Here is a 19,073-nt window from a genome sequence, read left to right on the forward strand (position 1 = left end):
AACAAGTGATAAGAGATGTGGCTCCCACCTGCAGGATGGCCCCATAGAGGCGCAGCAGGACGCTCCTGGGCTCATCCCCAACAGTGTCCAGGCTGTCGGGGAGGCTGCACAGGAAGAGCTTGTTGCTCAGACCGCCCCTGGGGGACAGACAAGACGGTGGGACATTGTTACATGTAGATACGGCTTCAAAAAGAAAACTCACTGTATCGTGGTCTCTGAGCTCATGATAGGCAACATAATAATAATAATAATAACAATAATAGAATAGGATGCATTACAGTCTTACATTACCTCATTCAACTAATGCCTGTAATCCCTTACATAAATAGTTGTCCTAGGTTTGAGGCCAGATGTCATGCCACAATAGATCATTTCATAAGAATTAAAACAGCAGTTTTTGGACAAAGTTGAAGAGATTTTGATTTTAAAACAAACCTATTTTGAAACAACTAAAATAGCGGCTTAAGTTTAAAAAAATCATTAATGATAATAGTTTTAAAATGCCACAGTTATTGGCCCCTCAATGTCCCAAAGCACCATTTTAAAAGGGGAGGTTCGTAAAAGATGAGATGTATGTATCAGATTCATATAGAAAACTACAGGCCTACTGTTGAAATAACATACGTCATCCTTATTTAGGGCGAGTTTGCCCTTCAACGGTTTACATCACGAGACTAGATGTATAACAGCAGCCTTATCACACTAGCTTCGACCAATCGGGGCCTACTTCCACCCCGCAAGCAAGTGAGCGTGGCTTACCTTATGATGGTGATATGGAACTCGTCCTTGGCCAGGCTTTTCCATGCTCCGTGGAGGAACTCTCTGCACCACAGATAAGCCTTGCGCTGGGTGTCCAGGTCGGGCTGGTCGAGGCGGACCAGCTCCTTGCAGTCCTCCTCGGTGTCGGGCTGGACCTGCAGCGCGTTCTCGGTCACCAGGATACCCAGCGACATGGAGGGGGAGGAGGAAACCCCGTTGATAAATTTGGTTTTCATTTTGGTTCTTAAAAGAAGAAATGAAGCGCAAATATTCTGAGTTGAACACCCCACTGAACGAGTAAACGGATGTGTAGCCACTGGCTTGTGTCGCAGTCGAGTCGGCCACAAATGTCTTTTGTCTCTGTGAATGAATTTCTTCTTTTCTTTCTTTTTTCGTTGGTAGAATGCGAAGTGTCTCTGGCGTCGTTGAGAGGTTACGTGGACAGGCTGTAGGAGTCACCGCTTACTGGAAAAGGTATGATTTAACTATGAAGGACGCGCCGCTTTACAAGGGAAGTAGACTGGGCGGGGCGGCAGGGGTCACATGAAACTTCCGATCCCCTCATTGGTCGGCTCGGACACAGACCCTCAGGACCAAAACAAACCCAAAGATGCCTCCAGGGGCTATCCAACAGAGACGATTACAGACGAATTCTAATGTTGGAACATATTAGTAGAGACATACAGTTTCAAAGTTAGCCCCAATTTCATTAGATTTAAACAATTTATCAAGACTCTCAAACTTATAAACACCAATAAAAGTGGTAAACTGTCGAAATGTATGGTAAACTCTTTGGTGAACGAAGGTATTTTTTTCTGATAATTTAATATATATAAACATCGAACAAAAAGTTCGGAAATTAGTGTTTGGTAGATTATTTCTCTGTTGTAACAATGCTTCTTGGCAATGAATGTTATACCATTGGAAACCCTGTTTAGTTACCTTTTAAACGGTGCCCCATTTGTAATGCTGCGTTCACACCGGTCGCGTTGATTTTTTGACGCACTGCAAAATCGCGTCCAACGCGCCGCCGGTCGTGTTCACACCAAATGCCGCAAAATCTCGTAGCGCCGGAGAGGGGGCGTGGTTTATCGTCCTGGAAGCCATTCACCTGGCCGCCATTTCTTTCCGCTGTCAACCGTGAAAGGAATAAGGACAATTGCTGCTTTGTACGTGTTGTGGAAGTCCCTCAAACATCGGAATGCCAAACGACGTCATGTCTGGTTCATAATATTGTTCAGAGGAGCTCCGTGGATTGTATCGAGCTGTATTCACTGTCTAGCAAGCCACCGGTCGCTGTTTACTACAGCTGTAGGAACACAAAATAAACTGATTTGGCTGTGATTCAACGGCAATAAACCGACAAAAAGGGACTCCGAAATAACTACATAATGATGCCGATTTGTACTTGTCTTCTCCGACAAAAAGGGACTCCGAAATAACTACGTAATGATGCCGATTTGTAGGCTACTTGTCTTCTCAATGGAGCTCTGATGGATCGGTGCTAGGCTATGCTAACATCGTAGCAGCTCCACCAGCACTCAATAACGTCACGTAGACCAGCGGTTCCCAAACTTTTTAGGCCGCGCACCCCCTTCTACATCCCGACCGGGTTCGCGCAACCCCCCCCCCTTAATATAAATTTTAAAAAAGAAGCAACAGAGCCTTTTAAGCCTTTATAGCCGCATAAGAATCGGACCAATGAGAGAACAGTTTGCTCGCGCGTGGCATTTGTTTACAAGATTTAGTCCGCTGTTAAATGTTGCAGTGTGAACACAAACCGAACAAAGGAGCAACTGCAACATTGTATCATATTAATCCCTGAATCGGAACAAAGCAAACGAACTGAAGGTGTGAAAACGCCCTGAAACACTGCAACAAAGTTTCAATAACTTTCAGTTACACAAGGCGTCACTTTTAAAGAGCAATACGGATGCGAGCACACACGCACAGGCTCAGAGGCAGATTATCACATTTAATTTACAATTAATGAGCGACTAATGCAGCCAGGATGTCTTCGGACAAAGCATCGATGCGGCGCGACACAGTGTTGTTGGACACCGGGATCATGTCCAACGTTTTTGCTTCTTTCTCTCCAATCATACATTCCACCATCTCTCTGGCAGCTGGCAAGCTCACGTCTTCGGCGATTGTGTGCGGTAGCCCCTTTCTCGCTATTCTGTAACCAGATATGAAGCCCGTAGTGCGTCATTTATAGACCCAACACATGAATGAGACTCCAGTTGTTTTTGGCTGTTTTGTAACTCCTCCAATTTGGATATAAACAATGTAAGGGGCTTTTGACTTGCACTGGCATGCTTGGTGTTCAGGTGGCGACGTAAATAAGAGCTTCAGACTGTTAGCCAGAACCTCACTGCACACCATGCACTGTGGCTTTGGGGAATCTGCGTTGCCAATCCAAGTGAAGCCCAGACACAGATACTTTTCATCATATTTCCTCTTGTTTTCCCAGTCTGATGCTCACTCTCGTTTCCTCTTTTTTCACCTTGACTCCGCGATGGGCCGATGTGCTCACGATTTGTCTGTGCTATCCCTTCCTCCTTTTCGGTCTCCTCCGTCTCATCTTCCTCTGACTCTGGCTCGATTTCTTCTCCCGGTCTCTCCCCAACGCACCTCTCCGTTCCCCTCGCCTCCGATTCCTCTCTCTCTCTCTGTCCCTCTCCTCTTTTACGACTGATAGCTTCAGATGTCCCACCTGACAGTTTTTAAATTAAAATTACATTTTTTTTTTTATATTTAATATTATTACACCATCAGACCGCCATTACACTTTTCCTCTCGCGCACCCCCTAGAGGCAGCTCGCGCACCCCCAGGGGTGCGCGCACCCCACTTTGGGAATCCCTGACGTAGACGTAAATACGGCAGCGTCTATTCATTGTTTGTACCGTATGGTTTACACACACACATGTATACACATAGTTTGGTCCGGTCTCTATTGATATGAGGTATCGTAGAGCTCTGGGTGAACACAGACGGCTACAGGATTTATTTCCTGATTCAACAACGGCAGGAAGCCAGTGATGACAGGGGGAGCAACTCAACGCTGATAGGCTATCGCGCCACAGCGTCACGCGATTATGTCGCAGAAGTTGAAAAATTTCAACTCGCGCGTTGGTGATTTTGCCGCGTCCACCGCGTCCACCGCGTCCACCGCACTGCAATAACGCGTCCAACGCGCCGCGCCATCGCAAAATCGCGGGGCGCCAGTCTCATCGCGTCTGTGCATAGACTTTGTATGTAATCTCGACGCGCGTCAAAAAATCAACGCGACCGGTGTGAACGCAGCATAAGGAACATACATTTCTGAGATGAGCAGCACAGTATGTGGGTTGCGCCCATGAAAAATTTGCGAATCTGCGATGGCGCGTCGCGATGGACGCGAATTCGCGACGCGTTGGTGTGAACGCAGCATTAGTCAGAGTATTAAGAGTTCAAATTGAAATATGTGGAAGAAATTATAATGGAGTTTTTTTGCATTTTGCTTGGTGTAGATTATTTATTTTTTTACGTAGCTTTGTTTTTTTAACACTCAATGGCTGAAGGAGGAGGAGAAACGGATTTGTGAGTTGGGATTTAACGATTAAACTCTTTGTCAACAAAGAAAGGAGGATGGAGTTTGTCTTTAAGTGAACAGCATTTGGTAAGTCAACTGCATTTGTTTTTTTACATCTAATATCTGAATGGCCCTTGAGTGTGTAGCAGAATGCGTGTTCCACTACAGGTCTGCTGGATTGATTTGTCGTGCTTTGTTGTCATATGAATATATGTGACTGGTTCTTGTGAGTTTGTTGTTGTCATTGTGTTAATTATATAGATTTGGACTATATACATTGTCCGTTAATTACGAAGCATACCGTCATGCTATATTATTGTTTGTTAAGCTAGTTTAGGTAGCCTCCCAGACGTGTGGCGCCTCAGCTGATTTTGTTTTTGTTTTTTTTGTTCCGGGTTGAGAGGTCACAAAGCCCGTTGTCTCCTACGTGAGGGCAGTCCACCGAAAACATTATATTTCCCACAATTTAAGCTTCTGTATTTTCCAAATGCACTGGTATTATTCAAACGTATTGTTTGGTTTGTTGGCCTTTGTTTCAGCTGCAGGACAGCTGCAGGACAGCACTGAAGGCTCAGGTATAAAATGCACGGCCCGCAACTGATAGATCAGTCCCTTCGCAGGAGTCAGGGCGGCAGGTATTTTCTGTGCATGACGGGACATATGGGTGGACTGGACGTTTTATTGGTTCCTTTAAACCGAGCCCACAGGCAGACCTGTATAGGAGACGTTCTGCGTCATCAAGAGGATGGTACTTGAAGTCAGTCAACCTTTATCACCGAGCCCACAACTTTCAGCTTTCTTTCTTTTTCTGCATACTTAGAATGCCATCTACTGGTGATAAATAAATCACAATTTAAAAAAGACACGCTTCAAAAACATGTAATTTGCATATAGAAAATAACAACAGTAAATCATTTGAATTATAACGCTTGAGTTGTGACCTCTGCCGCACAATAACACACTATATTATATGTACAAATGTATTTCAAAATCTGATTAATTTGCCAAGTTCGTGTGCCCATACAAGGAATTTGACTCATTCGCTCTTGTACTTTGACAGAAAACTGGACAACACTGAAAAAATAAAGGTAAAGAATTGTCAGGACTGACATAATTATATTTCAAATAACCGTAGCTGTGGCTCCATCGTGACATTGTAATGTGTAATGTATGTAGGTTGTACGTTGTTGTATGTAAATAGGGCCAATCTATGTTATGGAGCCTCCAGAACATAGATTGGCCCTATTTACATTCATATTAATATGATAAAATATATTTTCAAAAAGCACCAATGACCAACAATGAAATAATAAATAAAACGTCAATACCAGTCAACTGTTCTTATGATACAAATAGTGTAAATAAACAAACAATACTGTGTGGATGTACGTGGACTGGAGGAGTATGTACACGTAAAGATGTCTATATGCTGTACAGTGTGTAGGATATATTAACAATGACGGATGATATGTTGATTGAAGATGATTATAATCGATATCGGCAACAGTGAATGCTGGTGTTAAACGGTTGATGTAAGTGTTCATCAGAGTGACGGCTACATTGTAATGTGTAATGTATGTAGGTTGTACGTTGTTGTATGTAAATAGGGCCAATCTATGTTCTGGAGCCTCCATAACATAGATTGGCCCTATTTACATTTCACACTGTGAAAACCAATTCTCCCTTTGGGATATATCAAACGGAAAAGTCGCAACATTGTGTTATGAGCCACCGACAGAGGGCGCTCACACCCTCTTAAATCCGATTGAGCTCTTCAAACAACTCGTACAAACACTGTCTTCGTTTCTTTGGGGTTTGTGTTTTCATGGATTCGCAAAAATATTACTATTGGCATCGAATCAAGAACAATTGTTATTCTCAACACTTTCAAACATTACCTCCGCCCGCCCTCGAAGGCGCAACGCCGTGGTACAAAACAAGCAGCCCGACGCACGTTGATGACGCCATCACAGCGAGCCACAATAAAAACAACAACAGATCTAAACTGTTCGACATCCTGAATACTGTCCTTTTCTTGCTTTTTAAACTTCTGGATTTCTATAAGTTGCTTTATAGTTCCTTGTACATTCAGATACAACGCAATTTCGAAAAAATGCAACAACTCTGTGTTTTCAGGTTAAATGTTAAACTCCTTTGTCTCCTGTCTGCTAACGTTAGCTTCTAGCAGATTAGCTTTTTTAAACTGGGGACGGGAGGGAGCCGCTTGGCCAGAAGGTAAAGAAAATGCAACACAATTTTAATGTTTCTAATAGAGGTATTAAATCATGGCTACCCCTGTAAACACACTTGTACTTTGTGGATGTATTTTCTTTCTTTTTTTTTTCTTCTTTCTATTTTCACTTTTGGTTTTAAAGCCTCCTGTGGACAGGTGTTGTAAATTAGCGTTTCGCTACAAACACTGAACACAGTGCATCTGGTCCCTGTGCATAAATGTATGTTCCAATTATAATGCAACTGTGATGTCCATATCAAATCAAATAAACAACAACACGACTTCTGTCTCGATAACGGTCTAAACCAGGGGTCTCAAACTCCCGGCCCGCGGACCGAATCCGGTCCGCCACGTCATTTTACGTGGCCCGCGAATCCGCCAGCAAAAAAAAAAAAAAAGAATGTATTTCTTTTTTTTTTTTAAGTTAGACTTGATAATAATAATATCCCCATAGTCGAAATTATGAGATAGAAAGTCATAATGATGAGATACTTAAACAGAGAAGCAGCTCTTTGGCTGGTTACTGTACATTTGAAATGTATTGAGAGTACATTGAAGACTACTTTAAACGTGGCTTTAAAAACACATGAAATACTTCACGTGGGATTGTGCAAACGCACCCTTGAAAGGATTTTAAGCTTTGAACAAAGTTATTGTAATAACTTGCTTGATATTTGTCTTTGATATTTTCTTTAATAGTTTGATCTTTGATAGAGTAATGTGGGTTTCTTAACCCTAAATTAAAATGATTTAAGTTACAATCACAGAAATGTGCTTAAATATATTTTTACATTTATATAACTGCATGTACAATATTTTTACACTTGAATAAACAATAATCAAATGCAGAGACAGTTATTTACCAATATGTTAGGAGTAGTTACATTTACACAGTCTTACATTTACAACCGGCCCTTTGAGGCCGACCGTGATGCTGATGTGGCCCGGAGTGAAAATTAATTTGAGACCCCTGGTCTAAACAGTCCCATAACGCCACCGTAAGTCTAAGAACGGTCCCGTTATTCAGGAGAGACCCCAAAAGGTAACTGTCAGCAAAAGGAGAAGAGATAACCTGACTCATGTTACAAACCGAGGAGTCACTTCACGAAAGTGTCATTTTATACAGAGTTTCAACGGGGAAACTGTCGAAGTACTAACTTTACATCAATTGGTTGTCGAAACTGGTTCGTTGGTCAACTTTGCAAATATCAAGTTGTTATTATTATTGAGTTACAACTAAAACTTTCACCCAACCGTGTTTGCACACATTACTTTTAAGGTGATACATCACATGATATGGTATAATTACATATACAACGTTACCAGTTCAAACTGAACCGCATTCTATTGCACACAGACCACCTAATGAACCAGATATGTATTAGTTATTTCCCACAAGAGAATCAACATCTTACATTCTTTTCTTGTCTGTTTCCTTTCTTTATCTCTATAGAATTCCCAAGGCCAGAGATATCTATGGCAAAGCCAGACCGTAAGACCACCCGGTGGAGATTCTGACCTCCACCAATGACCACCAATATCATTTCATCATCTCTCATCATGTCGCCGCGGAAGAGACCTCTGGTCCCCGTGAGCAGCCGGCGGAAAGCAGCGGACGACCACTTCCCTTTCAACTTCCTGCCGGTGGAGTGCCAGCTGCACGTACTGTCCTTCCTGAACGAGGTGGACAAATGCAGCTGCGCCCTGGTTTGCTCGAGCTGGAGCCGCCTTGTCCGCTCGTGGAAGCTGTGGCGGGTGGCGGACTACTCCCGCCGCGGCGTCTTCCACCTGGGCCAGGAGGGGCTGCTGGTTTCCAACCGCGAGTTCGAGAGGTGGAAGGCCTGGGTCCACCATTACACCCATCACCTCATCTCGCGGCGGGCCAGCCTGCTCACGCTGAAGGCCAGCTTTGACCTCGGAGATCGCTGCAACAAGTGGTGCGAGCTGCTGAGTCGCCTGCTGGAGAACGTCCACTGCAGAGACCTCAGCCACCTGGACCTGAACTGGACGTTTACTCTGCTGGAGCCGCTGGACCTCAGGGTCCACTCCAGCTCCAGTTCGCAGCAGGACAGCATTACAAAGATGGACCAGGTAACTAGTTTTTACAGATGTCCACACGTCCTGATTGCAAAAAGTGACAAATGGCATTGCTTGATGCACAAATATGTTGTAATTTTCTTCTGTAATGATTGGCTTGTCACGTCCTGTGTGACAAAATGATGAGGCCTGATACCAATGGGGGCAATGAGAATTTGCACATTTATTCCTCTTCATTGCAGCCCCTCTTTGTATTTTTATCTGATCCTCCTACTTGCAACATACTGCATATACACAGAGGGTGGACATAATAAAAGCAATGTTATGTAATGCTGAAACAAAATTGTTCTTCAACAAAAAATTATCAACAGCAAATGTTGTAATCCAGTTAATCATTTAGAGTCATTATCAAGGCAAAAATGCAAAATATTCCAGCTACTCAAAAGTGAGGTGTGTGCATGCGAGTCAATTTATTATGTACATTGAGGTTAGGTAATAATATGGGATATATTACAATCTACACATAAATATACTGTACATGTACACAATATCCCTATACATTGTATATATACATACACATACATATACACACATATGCATTCGAAAAAAATGTAAAATCAAAAAACGACATCCTATTGTAAGAAATGCATAATAATAATTCAAGTAGAAGTAATTATGAATTTATGTGCCAAATATGCCAGCACCACAACAAGCCACCACACAGGAGGACCAGGGGTTGGGTGGGGAGTTGTGTGATGAGATTGATTGGGTTTGTCGTGTGTGTACGCGTGCGGTTGTGCAATGACTGTAGAAAAATAAATAAATAAAAGTAATTGTAAACATACATAAATAACACATAAAAGATAAGAGAAATAAATAGCAATAATGGTAATTAATTATGATAATGATAATGGCATGATAATAGTAATAATAATAATTATTATAAGTAATAGTGTTAAAAAGTAATAATAATATCATCGGTAAGAGTTAAGGGTATTGCCAAATGGATTCCAAATGAAGTCAGCAGTTTGTTGATTTAATGAGGCAGATCATTTTTTACATTGATAACTGTTTTGATTTGTAGTGCTGATGTTGTGTCTTGATTTCCAGTTCATGAGGATGGTGTTCTTGGCGATGATTGGAGCTATGGAGAGTATTCTACGGGATGGGTTGTTTAGGTTAATGTTGGATGTGTCTCCAAGTAAGCAGAGGGGAGGGGAGAGTGGAATGTGACAGCCCAAATGGAGAGAGAGGTTGTCGGTGATGTTCTGCCAGAATTGTGAAATTGGTGTGCAGTCCCATGTGGCTTGCATGTAGGTAGGTGTCTGTGGTGTTTTGAGGGCAGGGCGGACACATTTCAGAGTATGTGAATCCCATTTTAAACATTATTTTCCCTGAGTAGTGTGCTCTATGAACAATGTAGTATGGAATGAGTTGCATGTTTGTGTTTGTTAATGTGGAGAAGATGTTTTTACAGATTTGAGTCCAAAAGTCGGCACTGTGGATGATTTGTAGGTCTTGTTCCCATTTTTTTGAAGGAAGGGATATTGTTCGGTCGGATGCAGAGATTATTTTATAGATTTTGGATAGTCATTTCTTTCTTGTAGTGATGTTAAACAGTTGTGATGTTAGTGGAGTTAAATGATTTAATGTTTATTTTGGTCTGAATAGAGGCTTTTATCTATCTATCTATTTATTTCCAATACCGTAGATAAACAAATGTACACAGCATGATAACCATCAATTTTGATACTGCAGTGTAACGTTACAACCCTAGTCGATGTTCAATCAATCAATGTTCAATCCACTGCTGCACAAGTCTCCTGTGTAGTGTATAGAAAGCAAAATTCAGATTGAGCGTGCTGCATAACCACGGCAACACATGTGCGATTTACAGACCTCTATCACAGCAGATTTACTGTGCAACTAACCGCTGGACTACAGCCATCGTTACTGTCAATAGTTTCACCAGTGATTTTCTGCTATGGGTCCAAATGTGTGTGCAAACGAAGGCTATGGATGTGATTCACAGTGCCGTGATGCTAGCAAGGCTGTCAAGATTTCTTCAGAGGGCAAGATGAAATTTAGCTCCAACATGGACAGATTATTGGGGGAAAATGCTGATTCTCATCAATCAAAGTCAGTCTGGGCAACTTTTTTTATTCGTGCAAACTTTAAACTATAGAGAAATATGTGAGAAAAAAGCATGCTAGTATTGCTACTGGTAGATAAAAACGTTTTTTTTTTAAAATAATTTACATTTTTTTTGTCTTCCAAAGCTGGGCTTGGGAGACAGAAATTGGTAACCACCACTGTTGTAATGTGTCCTCTTCCATAGCAACATGTCTCTGATTACACAGACAATGGTTCACCGCTTTGATTTGATTTTTACAGGTGACCAGTTTTCAGGAGCTGCTGACCAAACTCACCCACAGCTGCCCGCGCGTCTCCAAGATGCGGTTGCACTTCGACTGGTCGGACGAGTCTGTGTCGCTGCTCACCCAGTTCCAGCAGCTCCGGGTCCTTGAGCTCAAATACTTCTGGGTCTTTAAAGGGGTGACCCCCACAACGCTGCAGACCCTCACCAAATCCCTACCCAACCTGAAGTCCCTGACTTTACAGATCCTGGTGCCGCTCAGGAACCTGGGCATCTCATACACCCTGGAGTCTCAATCCCTGGAGTTCCTGGATGTGTCGCCCAGCCGAGGCCTGGTCTTCTCCTGTCTGAGGCTCCCCGCCCTGCGCGAGCTCCGTGCCAAGAAGATCGTCCGTGGCATCACGCTGGACCGGAGGACCAGGCTGAGGATCCAGAGCCGGTGGCCTTGCCTGTACTGCGTCCTCCGGGAGGGGACGCCCAAGCTTCAGGCCCTCAACAATGAGCGGCTGCTTCCCACGTGGCGAGAGGACGGCTACGGGGAGCTGTCTGCCATCCTGGAACAGTCCTGTTACTGCGTCCAGCATCTAGACAGCTGGCTGTGGTAGACGACTGAGACGTGAAATGAAGATCATTCCATCGGTGGTCCTTAGCGATGTACTGCTTTTGCACAACAAAGTTTGTCCCCATTTAGATAAACTGAGCATGTTGTCAGGGGGACAAAAAAAGCGCCTTCAAGTGAAATCAAAGGACTGCAAGTTTTTTCTTTTCTTTTCTAATTCTTAAAGAGGAAGCTGCTGCCAAGAAGACATTGATGCACAGCGTGTCTGCAGCTGTTGCATTTAGATTTTCTCCGCAAAGCAAAGGTGCTATATGCTGATTGCTCTGTGTTGCGCTGGCTTGGATACATTCCCACTAGAGCTCTTTACGCTGGTCTACCTGGAGTTGTGGAGATTGCCTTTCAAACAATGATGGAGCGCGAGGAAAAATAAAATGTATGTGAATTGTTGTGGAATATTTCTGTGAATTGTCGGGAGAAGAGTGTTAAAGTGTTAACAAATCAATGTCCAATGAAACAAAGTCTGGATGAACGATCAAAGTTGTAATAGTCAATTTATTTGCTTGCAAGCAAAGAGAACACAGTCTCACAGACACATCGCCGTCATCTGTGAAAGGTGCTCTGATGACACATTCAAATGCCTGGACCTTTATACCCAGCCAGCATGCTGGTATAATAAAAGATGTCAAGGCAGATGTTTTCCTTTGAAGCACAGTGTCCTGTCTTTTACGATACCCTGAAGACTTTATGGCCGGTTTACGAATCCCTTTGTTATCAGTTTGTCCCACAATATTTATGGAGACATCAGATGCTTCCTTTGATGTCCCCGTGAACGGGTTAAAGAGTTAAGTCACAGTATTGCAGAGACGGAATAAACCTGTGAATCGTCACCCATCATAAATACCTGAAGAGGGTCATGCTTTGAAGACAAATAATGCACAGGAAAACAGATACCAAGATAACATAACAACAAGACCCCTGGATCCGAAATTTACGAGAATCATTTAGAAAACACAAGTTTTAGTGCCTGCTCTTCTAAAACTCACATTCCTTAACCCTAAAACAGTAGACTGACATATTTTCCCATCACATTCCACTCTTTGATTACATAGTAATCACACAATATGGTAAAAATATGTTATAAGGACATTTCAGTAACAACAGAAGTATTACCCACAAGTATGATTTGAAAATACATCACTTGAGAGAACTGAAGAAAAACTGTTCTTGTGAGATGAAAGATCCCATGAATGTAGCAGGCAATATAATTCAATTAACACAAAAGAATAAAAAGATAGAAATCAAAAACTGTCTTGAGTGCAACAGCCACCAGTTTGTATGGATTTCACCCGAGCAACTGCTTTGTGTGAGCAGTTTTGCTTGTGTTGACACCGTGAGGTTTCCACAAAACTGTCAGAGACACTGTTATCCCGCCACTCTCTTTGGTCCGCACAGACAGATTGAATTATACAGAAATAAAATGAAAACAAAACGAGCAATAATGTGAATATAGTTATCATGAAAAGTTTGTCGTCCTTTGGAAGCCTGACCGTTGTCCTTTTCTTGTGTTTGTTGGCATAAACACGTGTCGAGAGGGGCTCTTCCAGCCGTCTTTCTTGCGTGGCATCCACGTCGAGTTGTAGACATAACACAGAACACGCACGTGTCTGTCGGCTAACTGCCCGTCGTGATCCCGTCCGTGAATCACTGCATCTCATCTGTCGATGGCACCATCGTCCGTCTCTCGTCCCTCGGTGGTGCCGGTTGGCTGACACTTGGTGTAGATGCTCGCTCACCTGAAGCTTCTCCTGGGTCTGGAACCTTTTTGCAATGTGACGCATGAACCCAGGTAGCCCTCTCAGCTACTTTGACAGCCGTCTGAGTGACGAGGAGGACCTGGAATGGACCCCCTTCTGAAGTCTTTCACCACCTCGAAATCACCAGGCTATGGAGAGGTCCTTCAGCTGGTCTCTGGAGGGCAGCTGCTACCTGTTGTCTTATGTTAGATAGAGCAAACGACAATTGTGCACAATATGTTTACATTTTAAATGTTCGCATAAGGCGGTTTGAGGGAAATGGTGCTCTCGGTGCTTCCGTGCCCACATGGGGAGGAAAACCAAAGCTTTTGTCCAAGGCAGACCTGTGTGTGTCAGCACAACATTTAGCTAACTTGGTCTTAAGTGTTTCATTTAATGCTTAACATTTAACATCCCCCCTTTTGACACATGGTCTAACCCATGAGTCAACTCAGCGTAGTGAGAGAAATAATGTTTAGGCAAACAAGGGTTACCGTCAGATTTTAGAAAACTGTCTGTTTCCATAATGCGCCAAAATCATATCTGGAGCCAGTGTGAATAGTCACAGTGATACCCTCTGCGAGTTTGCAGGCTTCAATGAGTACGATAAGCTCTGCTGCAACCTAATTTAGCGGAATAATGGAAGAGACCACATAGCAATCTATCTAAGCTAAGCCATACATAATTTTATAACAATCGAATATCATAAGTGAGAAATATTTCCGTAGACACACCGAACCTAAAACAAAAACAAAAATATTCGCCTTCACAACATCAGCTTCAGCATTTCCTGTTGAAATGGGATCAAAAGCGTTAGTGGGAGTGTCGGTGAGGTCAGGTCTCTGTATGCAGACCTGTTGAAGAGAAACTAGATAGTTAATCAGCCTTCCATCTGCTGGAGGAGGAAAAAGAGTGTTAGGATTAAGGGTAGTACATCGTTTCAAAGTAGTGTTAGGCAAATCTATTGTATTCATTTGCTCTAATCTGTAAAAAACAGCATAAGGAAACATGTCGCAATATCACGTGCAACAGCATGCAGACAGAAGTCCTGGTGCTGTGAGGTCTAACCTAGTAAAGTAACCAGGCCTTTGACTGCCCCCCTGTTCCTAAGTCTAAACTAATGTAACCGTCTCTCAGGTCAACGTATCGTATGAACAGTGTGTCAAGTTCAGATAGTCCAAGTGTCGGAGCTGATAGTAATGCGTCCTCTATGTCATTAAAAACAGCAGTCAAGTAATCAGTCTGGGTCAGTTCGTCTTGCGCATAAAGATATTACCATGAATCATGGAAGAGAGGAGTACCTCTCTTTCTGACTAGTTTGGGATCCACTTTCTATAATATGACGTCATTCCTAAGAAGCTCATCATTCGTTTCTTAGTTTATAGTTTAGGCACAGTTTGAATTGCCTGTAATATTTTGGGAGGGAGGGTTTTTGTCCTCTGCTGTGATCACATGTCCCAGATATGAAACTTTATCCAGAGCAAATTGCAATGTGGACGGTTAGGCTTGAGCCAAAACCTAAATAGGACAACTGTAAGTCTAAATTATTCTAATTTACATGCTTCTTCTTTGGCCTGCAAATCATGATATCATCAACATATTGTAAAAAGGCTGAACCATTTGGTAAGTGTAAATCAGCCAGATTGTTTCACAAGGCTTTGTTAAATACACCAGGGCTTTTGGGTGGCAAAAGTCTTTCCCCACTGGGGATTAATAAAGTTGTCCTAATCTAATCTAACCTTTCTGAATAACCCTAAGGACACCTGGGTCCAGGTAGAGACTCTTCCTTTATGAGAAAGCAAAATAAAAATTGACTGTCCTTGTGCACAGGTACAGGAAAAATAAAAAAAATCAAATCAAATAAAATAAAATATGCATTGGCCAAGTCGACGACGAAATAAGTCTGGAGGGATGAGTGACATAATGGTGTGTGGGTTAGAAATTTGAGGTGCTCGCGGCTGCACCAAACCTGCTTACAAATGTTCGCCAAATCGTCACTCAATTGATTCCCTCAGATCATGAATTTTCTTTACCGGTAAATTTTAGTGTGCACACTGGTGAATCATCACACTCCATTATTATACAGCCTTCAATAAAAACTCAAAAACAGGTGTAATACTTTCAATAGCCTCTCATTTGAGACAGCTCAGTCATGTTGACAGATGTGTGTGTGTGTTTTATCAAACATAAGTTGAATGACTCTTTTTACTGATAAAATTGATTTGCGTAAGTCACCTTTGTTACTGTACATTACCAGGATCCTCTATATTGCTGAAGTCAGTGAATTGAGTCTGACTTGCTGCCAGTCAGACATGTCCTTCACACCAGTCCTGGGCTTGTACCATGTGGAAACATGTGGAAACATGTGGAATCCTCCCCCTTTACAAACTCAGATTGTGTGGGACACAGAGAAACAGACAGCAGCAGTACTTTTTTGTCCAACAAATTCTTATTATACCATTATATCATTTCCACTTCTCTAAATCATACTTCCTCTAACCTTGCATCTCGTTCACGTAACCCATGTGCTGTGCAGTGAAGTGAATCAGCCTGCATGTGACAGTCTAAACATTTTCTTTTTCTTTTTTTTTTCTTTTCTTAACAGTTAACGTGACTTGCTGTGACTTTCTAAATCCTTCAATCTCATTCGAATACATATGTGGGTGTGAGTGGTGTTTGTCTAGTTCCTAATGTGTGTATTAAATGTACACGTTTGTCATCTAAAGAATCTGAAGTTAACTCACCCTCTGTGTTGTATTTGTGTGCGCGTCGTTGGTCCAGCTCTGGTCTCACTCCGGTCCCTGCTGCACCCCCCTTTGATGGCTGATTGTCGAGCCCTCCCACCACTCCTTGTTCATGGAGTGTGAGCATCTGTTCCTCAATGTTCAAGCTGCCACATGTATGGCACACAAAGTCTTCAGTTGGTGTGTGTCAAAGTCTCAAAGTCTCTTTCAGCTTCCTCTCATGCCCTGATACATTATCAGCTGGGCATGCTTGCATCTGTGCTGACGAAACTTCTCTGTTGTCCGTTGTTGAACTGATCCTCATGTTCAGCATGCTGCATGTCACACAACTCTCTTGTGTGATGTTCTCCAGGCTTATGGATGGCAGAAAGCCTTCTTACAAAGTTCAGTCAGGGCTGTCACCGCATGTTTATACGGCCAGTTTTCACCATTGTCGTATGCACTCACTGCAGGTTTGAATGCTGCAGATATTTTCTGTAGCATTGACATGGTACCTGTAGATTTTGACGAGTCTCGTTCGTCTTCTTCATCCTCGACGTGTTGAGTGGTGGGTGTCGTTCAAGTTGTTTGTGGCTGGGGAGCATACAGCAGGAAGCGGAATCCCCAGACCAGGACCAAGGACTAAAAATCAACAAAACAAACAAAACAAAACAGCTGCCGAAAGTTCAGCAGTAAATGTTAGACAACGTTGTCTCATGTAGAGATACAATGCTTAGATCTCTGTGTTTCTGTGTGTGCGTGCCTCTGTGTGTGTGCGTGTGTGTGTGTGTGTGTGTGTGTGTGTGTGTGTGTGACCCCTCTCTCAGCTGCTGCAAGCGAGCATGGTGTCTGTGTGTGTGTGTGTGTGTGTGTGTGTGTGCGTGTGTGTGTGTGTGTGTGTCACCCCTGCATTCCTCTCTCTCTCTGCTCATATGCCTCTCTGTCTATTTTAAACAGTTTCACCTATTTTCGTTTCCTTTTGGACATCAACTTATTTGTATCTGCTTCACCTTTTTCTCTGCTCCAAGCACGTTTTGAGTTAATCAAATTTTAATCGTAGGCTAAAACTGCCTCTTTCAGGGAATCCCAATTTTGTTCATTCTTCCAATTATTTGGCAGTGTGATTGTCCTTGTCCCACATTAATTTATTATCGAAGGTAAGACCTTGGCATCGGGCTGCTCAGACTCATTCTATGACTTTTATCATTCCCAAATGTTTCACTTTTATTTCTAAGTCTTTGACTCGGTCTTTCTTTGTACATTTAACCATTTCAATTTACCTTCTAAATCCCCTCTTAACATTTTGAGCTTCGCGGCGCTCAATCAGCCGTTTACAGGAAAACCAAACTCCTTTAACCAGCACGTGAGGCATTCTAAACACCAGTTTCCATATTTCTGTTGCATCATATCAATTATTGGGCCCGAGGGCGCTGCGCTTTTACTATTTTTTTCCACCCATCTTTCAGGCGTGGACACGTTAACGTTACCTTTACAGTACAGTCGTCACCATACAGCGTATGTTTATTCTCTCGAAGGAAAACTTTTTGCAAAAAACCTCGTTTGAAATTCACGTTATGTTGTGGAAAACCACGATTCTTATTTCAAACTTTATTTGAAATTCACGTTATGTTGTGGAAAACCACGATTCTTATTTCAAATGTTATTTGAAGTTCACGTTAGTTATTTATCACGATTCTTACAACAAACCAATTGTAGTCAAGCGATCTGTGTCTACTATCACCGTATAACACAATCCTGTCTTCTACGTAAAAGCGTGCAAATAGTGAGATGCCAGAAAATGAAAAAAAGGAGTTCAAATGAACCACATGTAAAACGAAACCACGAACGTCAAAAACAATTGTTACCCAAATAATAAAAACAAAATGACTACTTGACCATTCATCTGTGTCTGTTAAATCATATGACCTTAGTATAATTTTACCATTACTTTTACAATTGGAATTTTAACTTTCTTACCCGTTTGTAGAAATTAATTCTTTTTCGTTGGATTCGCGTGCTGTCAATCAGAAACTCCCTCGGGTCTGCCGATTCTCTCTCTCTCGGCTAATGAGGTATGAGACAGGAAACTTCAGTTTGTGGATTCCTGGAGAGGCCTTCTCCTCCGGTCAGTCCCTCTGGAGCTCTGATAGACAGTCAGCGAATCCTGCCGACAACACCAAATTGTTGTGGAATATTTCTGTGAATTGTCGGGAGAAGAGTGTTAAAGTGTTAACAAATCAATGTCCAATGAAACAAAGTCTGGATGAACGATCAAAGTTGTAATAGTCAATTTATTTGCTTGCAAGCAAAGAGAACACAGTCTCACAGACACATCGCCGTCATCTGTGAAAGGTGCTCTGATGACACATTCAAATGCCTGGACCTTTATACCCAGCCAGCATGCTGGTATAATAAAAGATGTCAAGGCAGATGTTTTCCTTTGAAGCACAGTGTCCTGTCTTTTACGATACCCTGAAGACTTTATGGCCGGTTTACGAATCCCTTTGTTATCAGTTTGTCCCACAATATTTATGGAGACATCAGATGCTTCCTTTGATGTCCCCGTGAACGGGTTAAAGAGTTAAGTCACAGTATTGCAGAGACGGAATAAACCTGTGAATCGTCACCCATCATAAATACCTGAAGAGGGTCATGCTTTGAAGACAAATAATGCACAGGAAAACAGATACCAAGATAACATAACAACAAGACCCCTGGATCCGAAATTTACGAGAATCATTTAGAAAACACAAGTTTTAGTGCCTGCTCTTCTAAAACTCACATTCCTTAACCCTAAAACAGTAGACTGACATATTTTCCCATCACAGAAGTTATTTTCATTCCTGTTTTACTAGACTTGTTCCGATACCAATATCAGTATCGATAATGCCTCTGATACATCCTAAAATTCTGGATTGTGTACTATGCACCGATCTGATATCACTTTATCATATCATATATTTATTTATGCAAAACAGAAACAATAAAAAACATGTGCCATTCGTATCTGATCTGAT

General features: G+C 42.3%; 2 protein-coding genes across 2 annotated transcripts in view; one reads left to right on the forward strand and one right to left on the reverse strand.

Annotated features, from left to right (window-relative positions):
• The window catches only part of chka (choline kinase alpha), a 47,212-nt gene extending 46,016 nt beyond the window's left edge, over nt 1-1,196 (reverse strand). Inside the window, exons 1-2 of the mRNA XM_079277270.1 lie at nt 760-1,196; nt 29-137 (exon numbers count right to left, since the gene is read on the reverse strand). Coding sequence (XP_079133396.1) covers nt 29-137; nt 760-995 — 345 coding nt within the window. The 5' untranslated portion in view covers nt 996-1,196. The remainder of the gene's footprint in view (nt 1-28; nt 138-759) is intronic.
• Nucleotides 1,197-6,345: 5,149 nt separating this feature from the next.
• Nucleotides 6,346-11,976, forward strand: LOC306777125 (uncharacterized protein). The gene is made up of 3 exons (XM_079268110.1): nt 6,346-6,569; nt 8,021-8,658; nt 10,999-11,976. The coding sequence occupies exons 2-3, from the start codon at nt 8,095-8,097 to the stop codon at nt 11,584-11,586; spliced, it is 1,152 nt and encodes a 383-aa protein (XP_079124236.1). The 5' UTR covers nt 6,346-6,569; nt 8,021-8,094; the 3' UTR covers nt 11,587-11,976.
• Nucleotides 11,977-19,073: the final 7,097 nt, after the last annotated feature.

This window comes from Melanostigma gelatinosum (genome assembly GCF_949748355.1).
Source record: "Melanostigma gelatinosum genome assembly, chromosome: 1".
NCBI lineage: Eukaryota > Metazoa > Chordata > Actinopteri > Perciformes > Zoarcidae > Melanostigma > Melanostigma gelatinosum.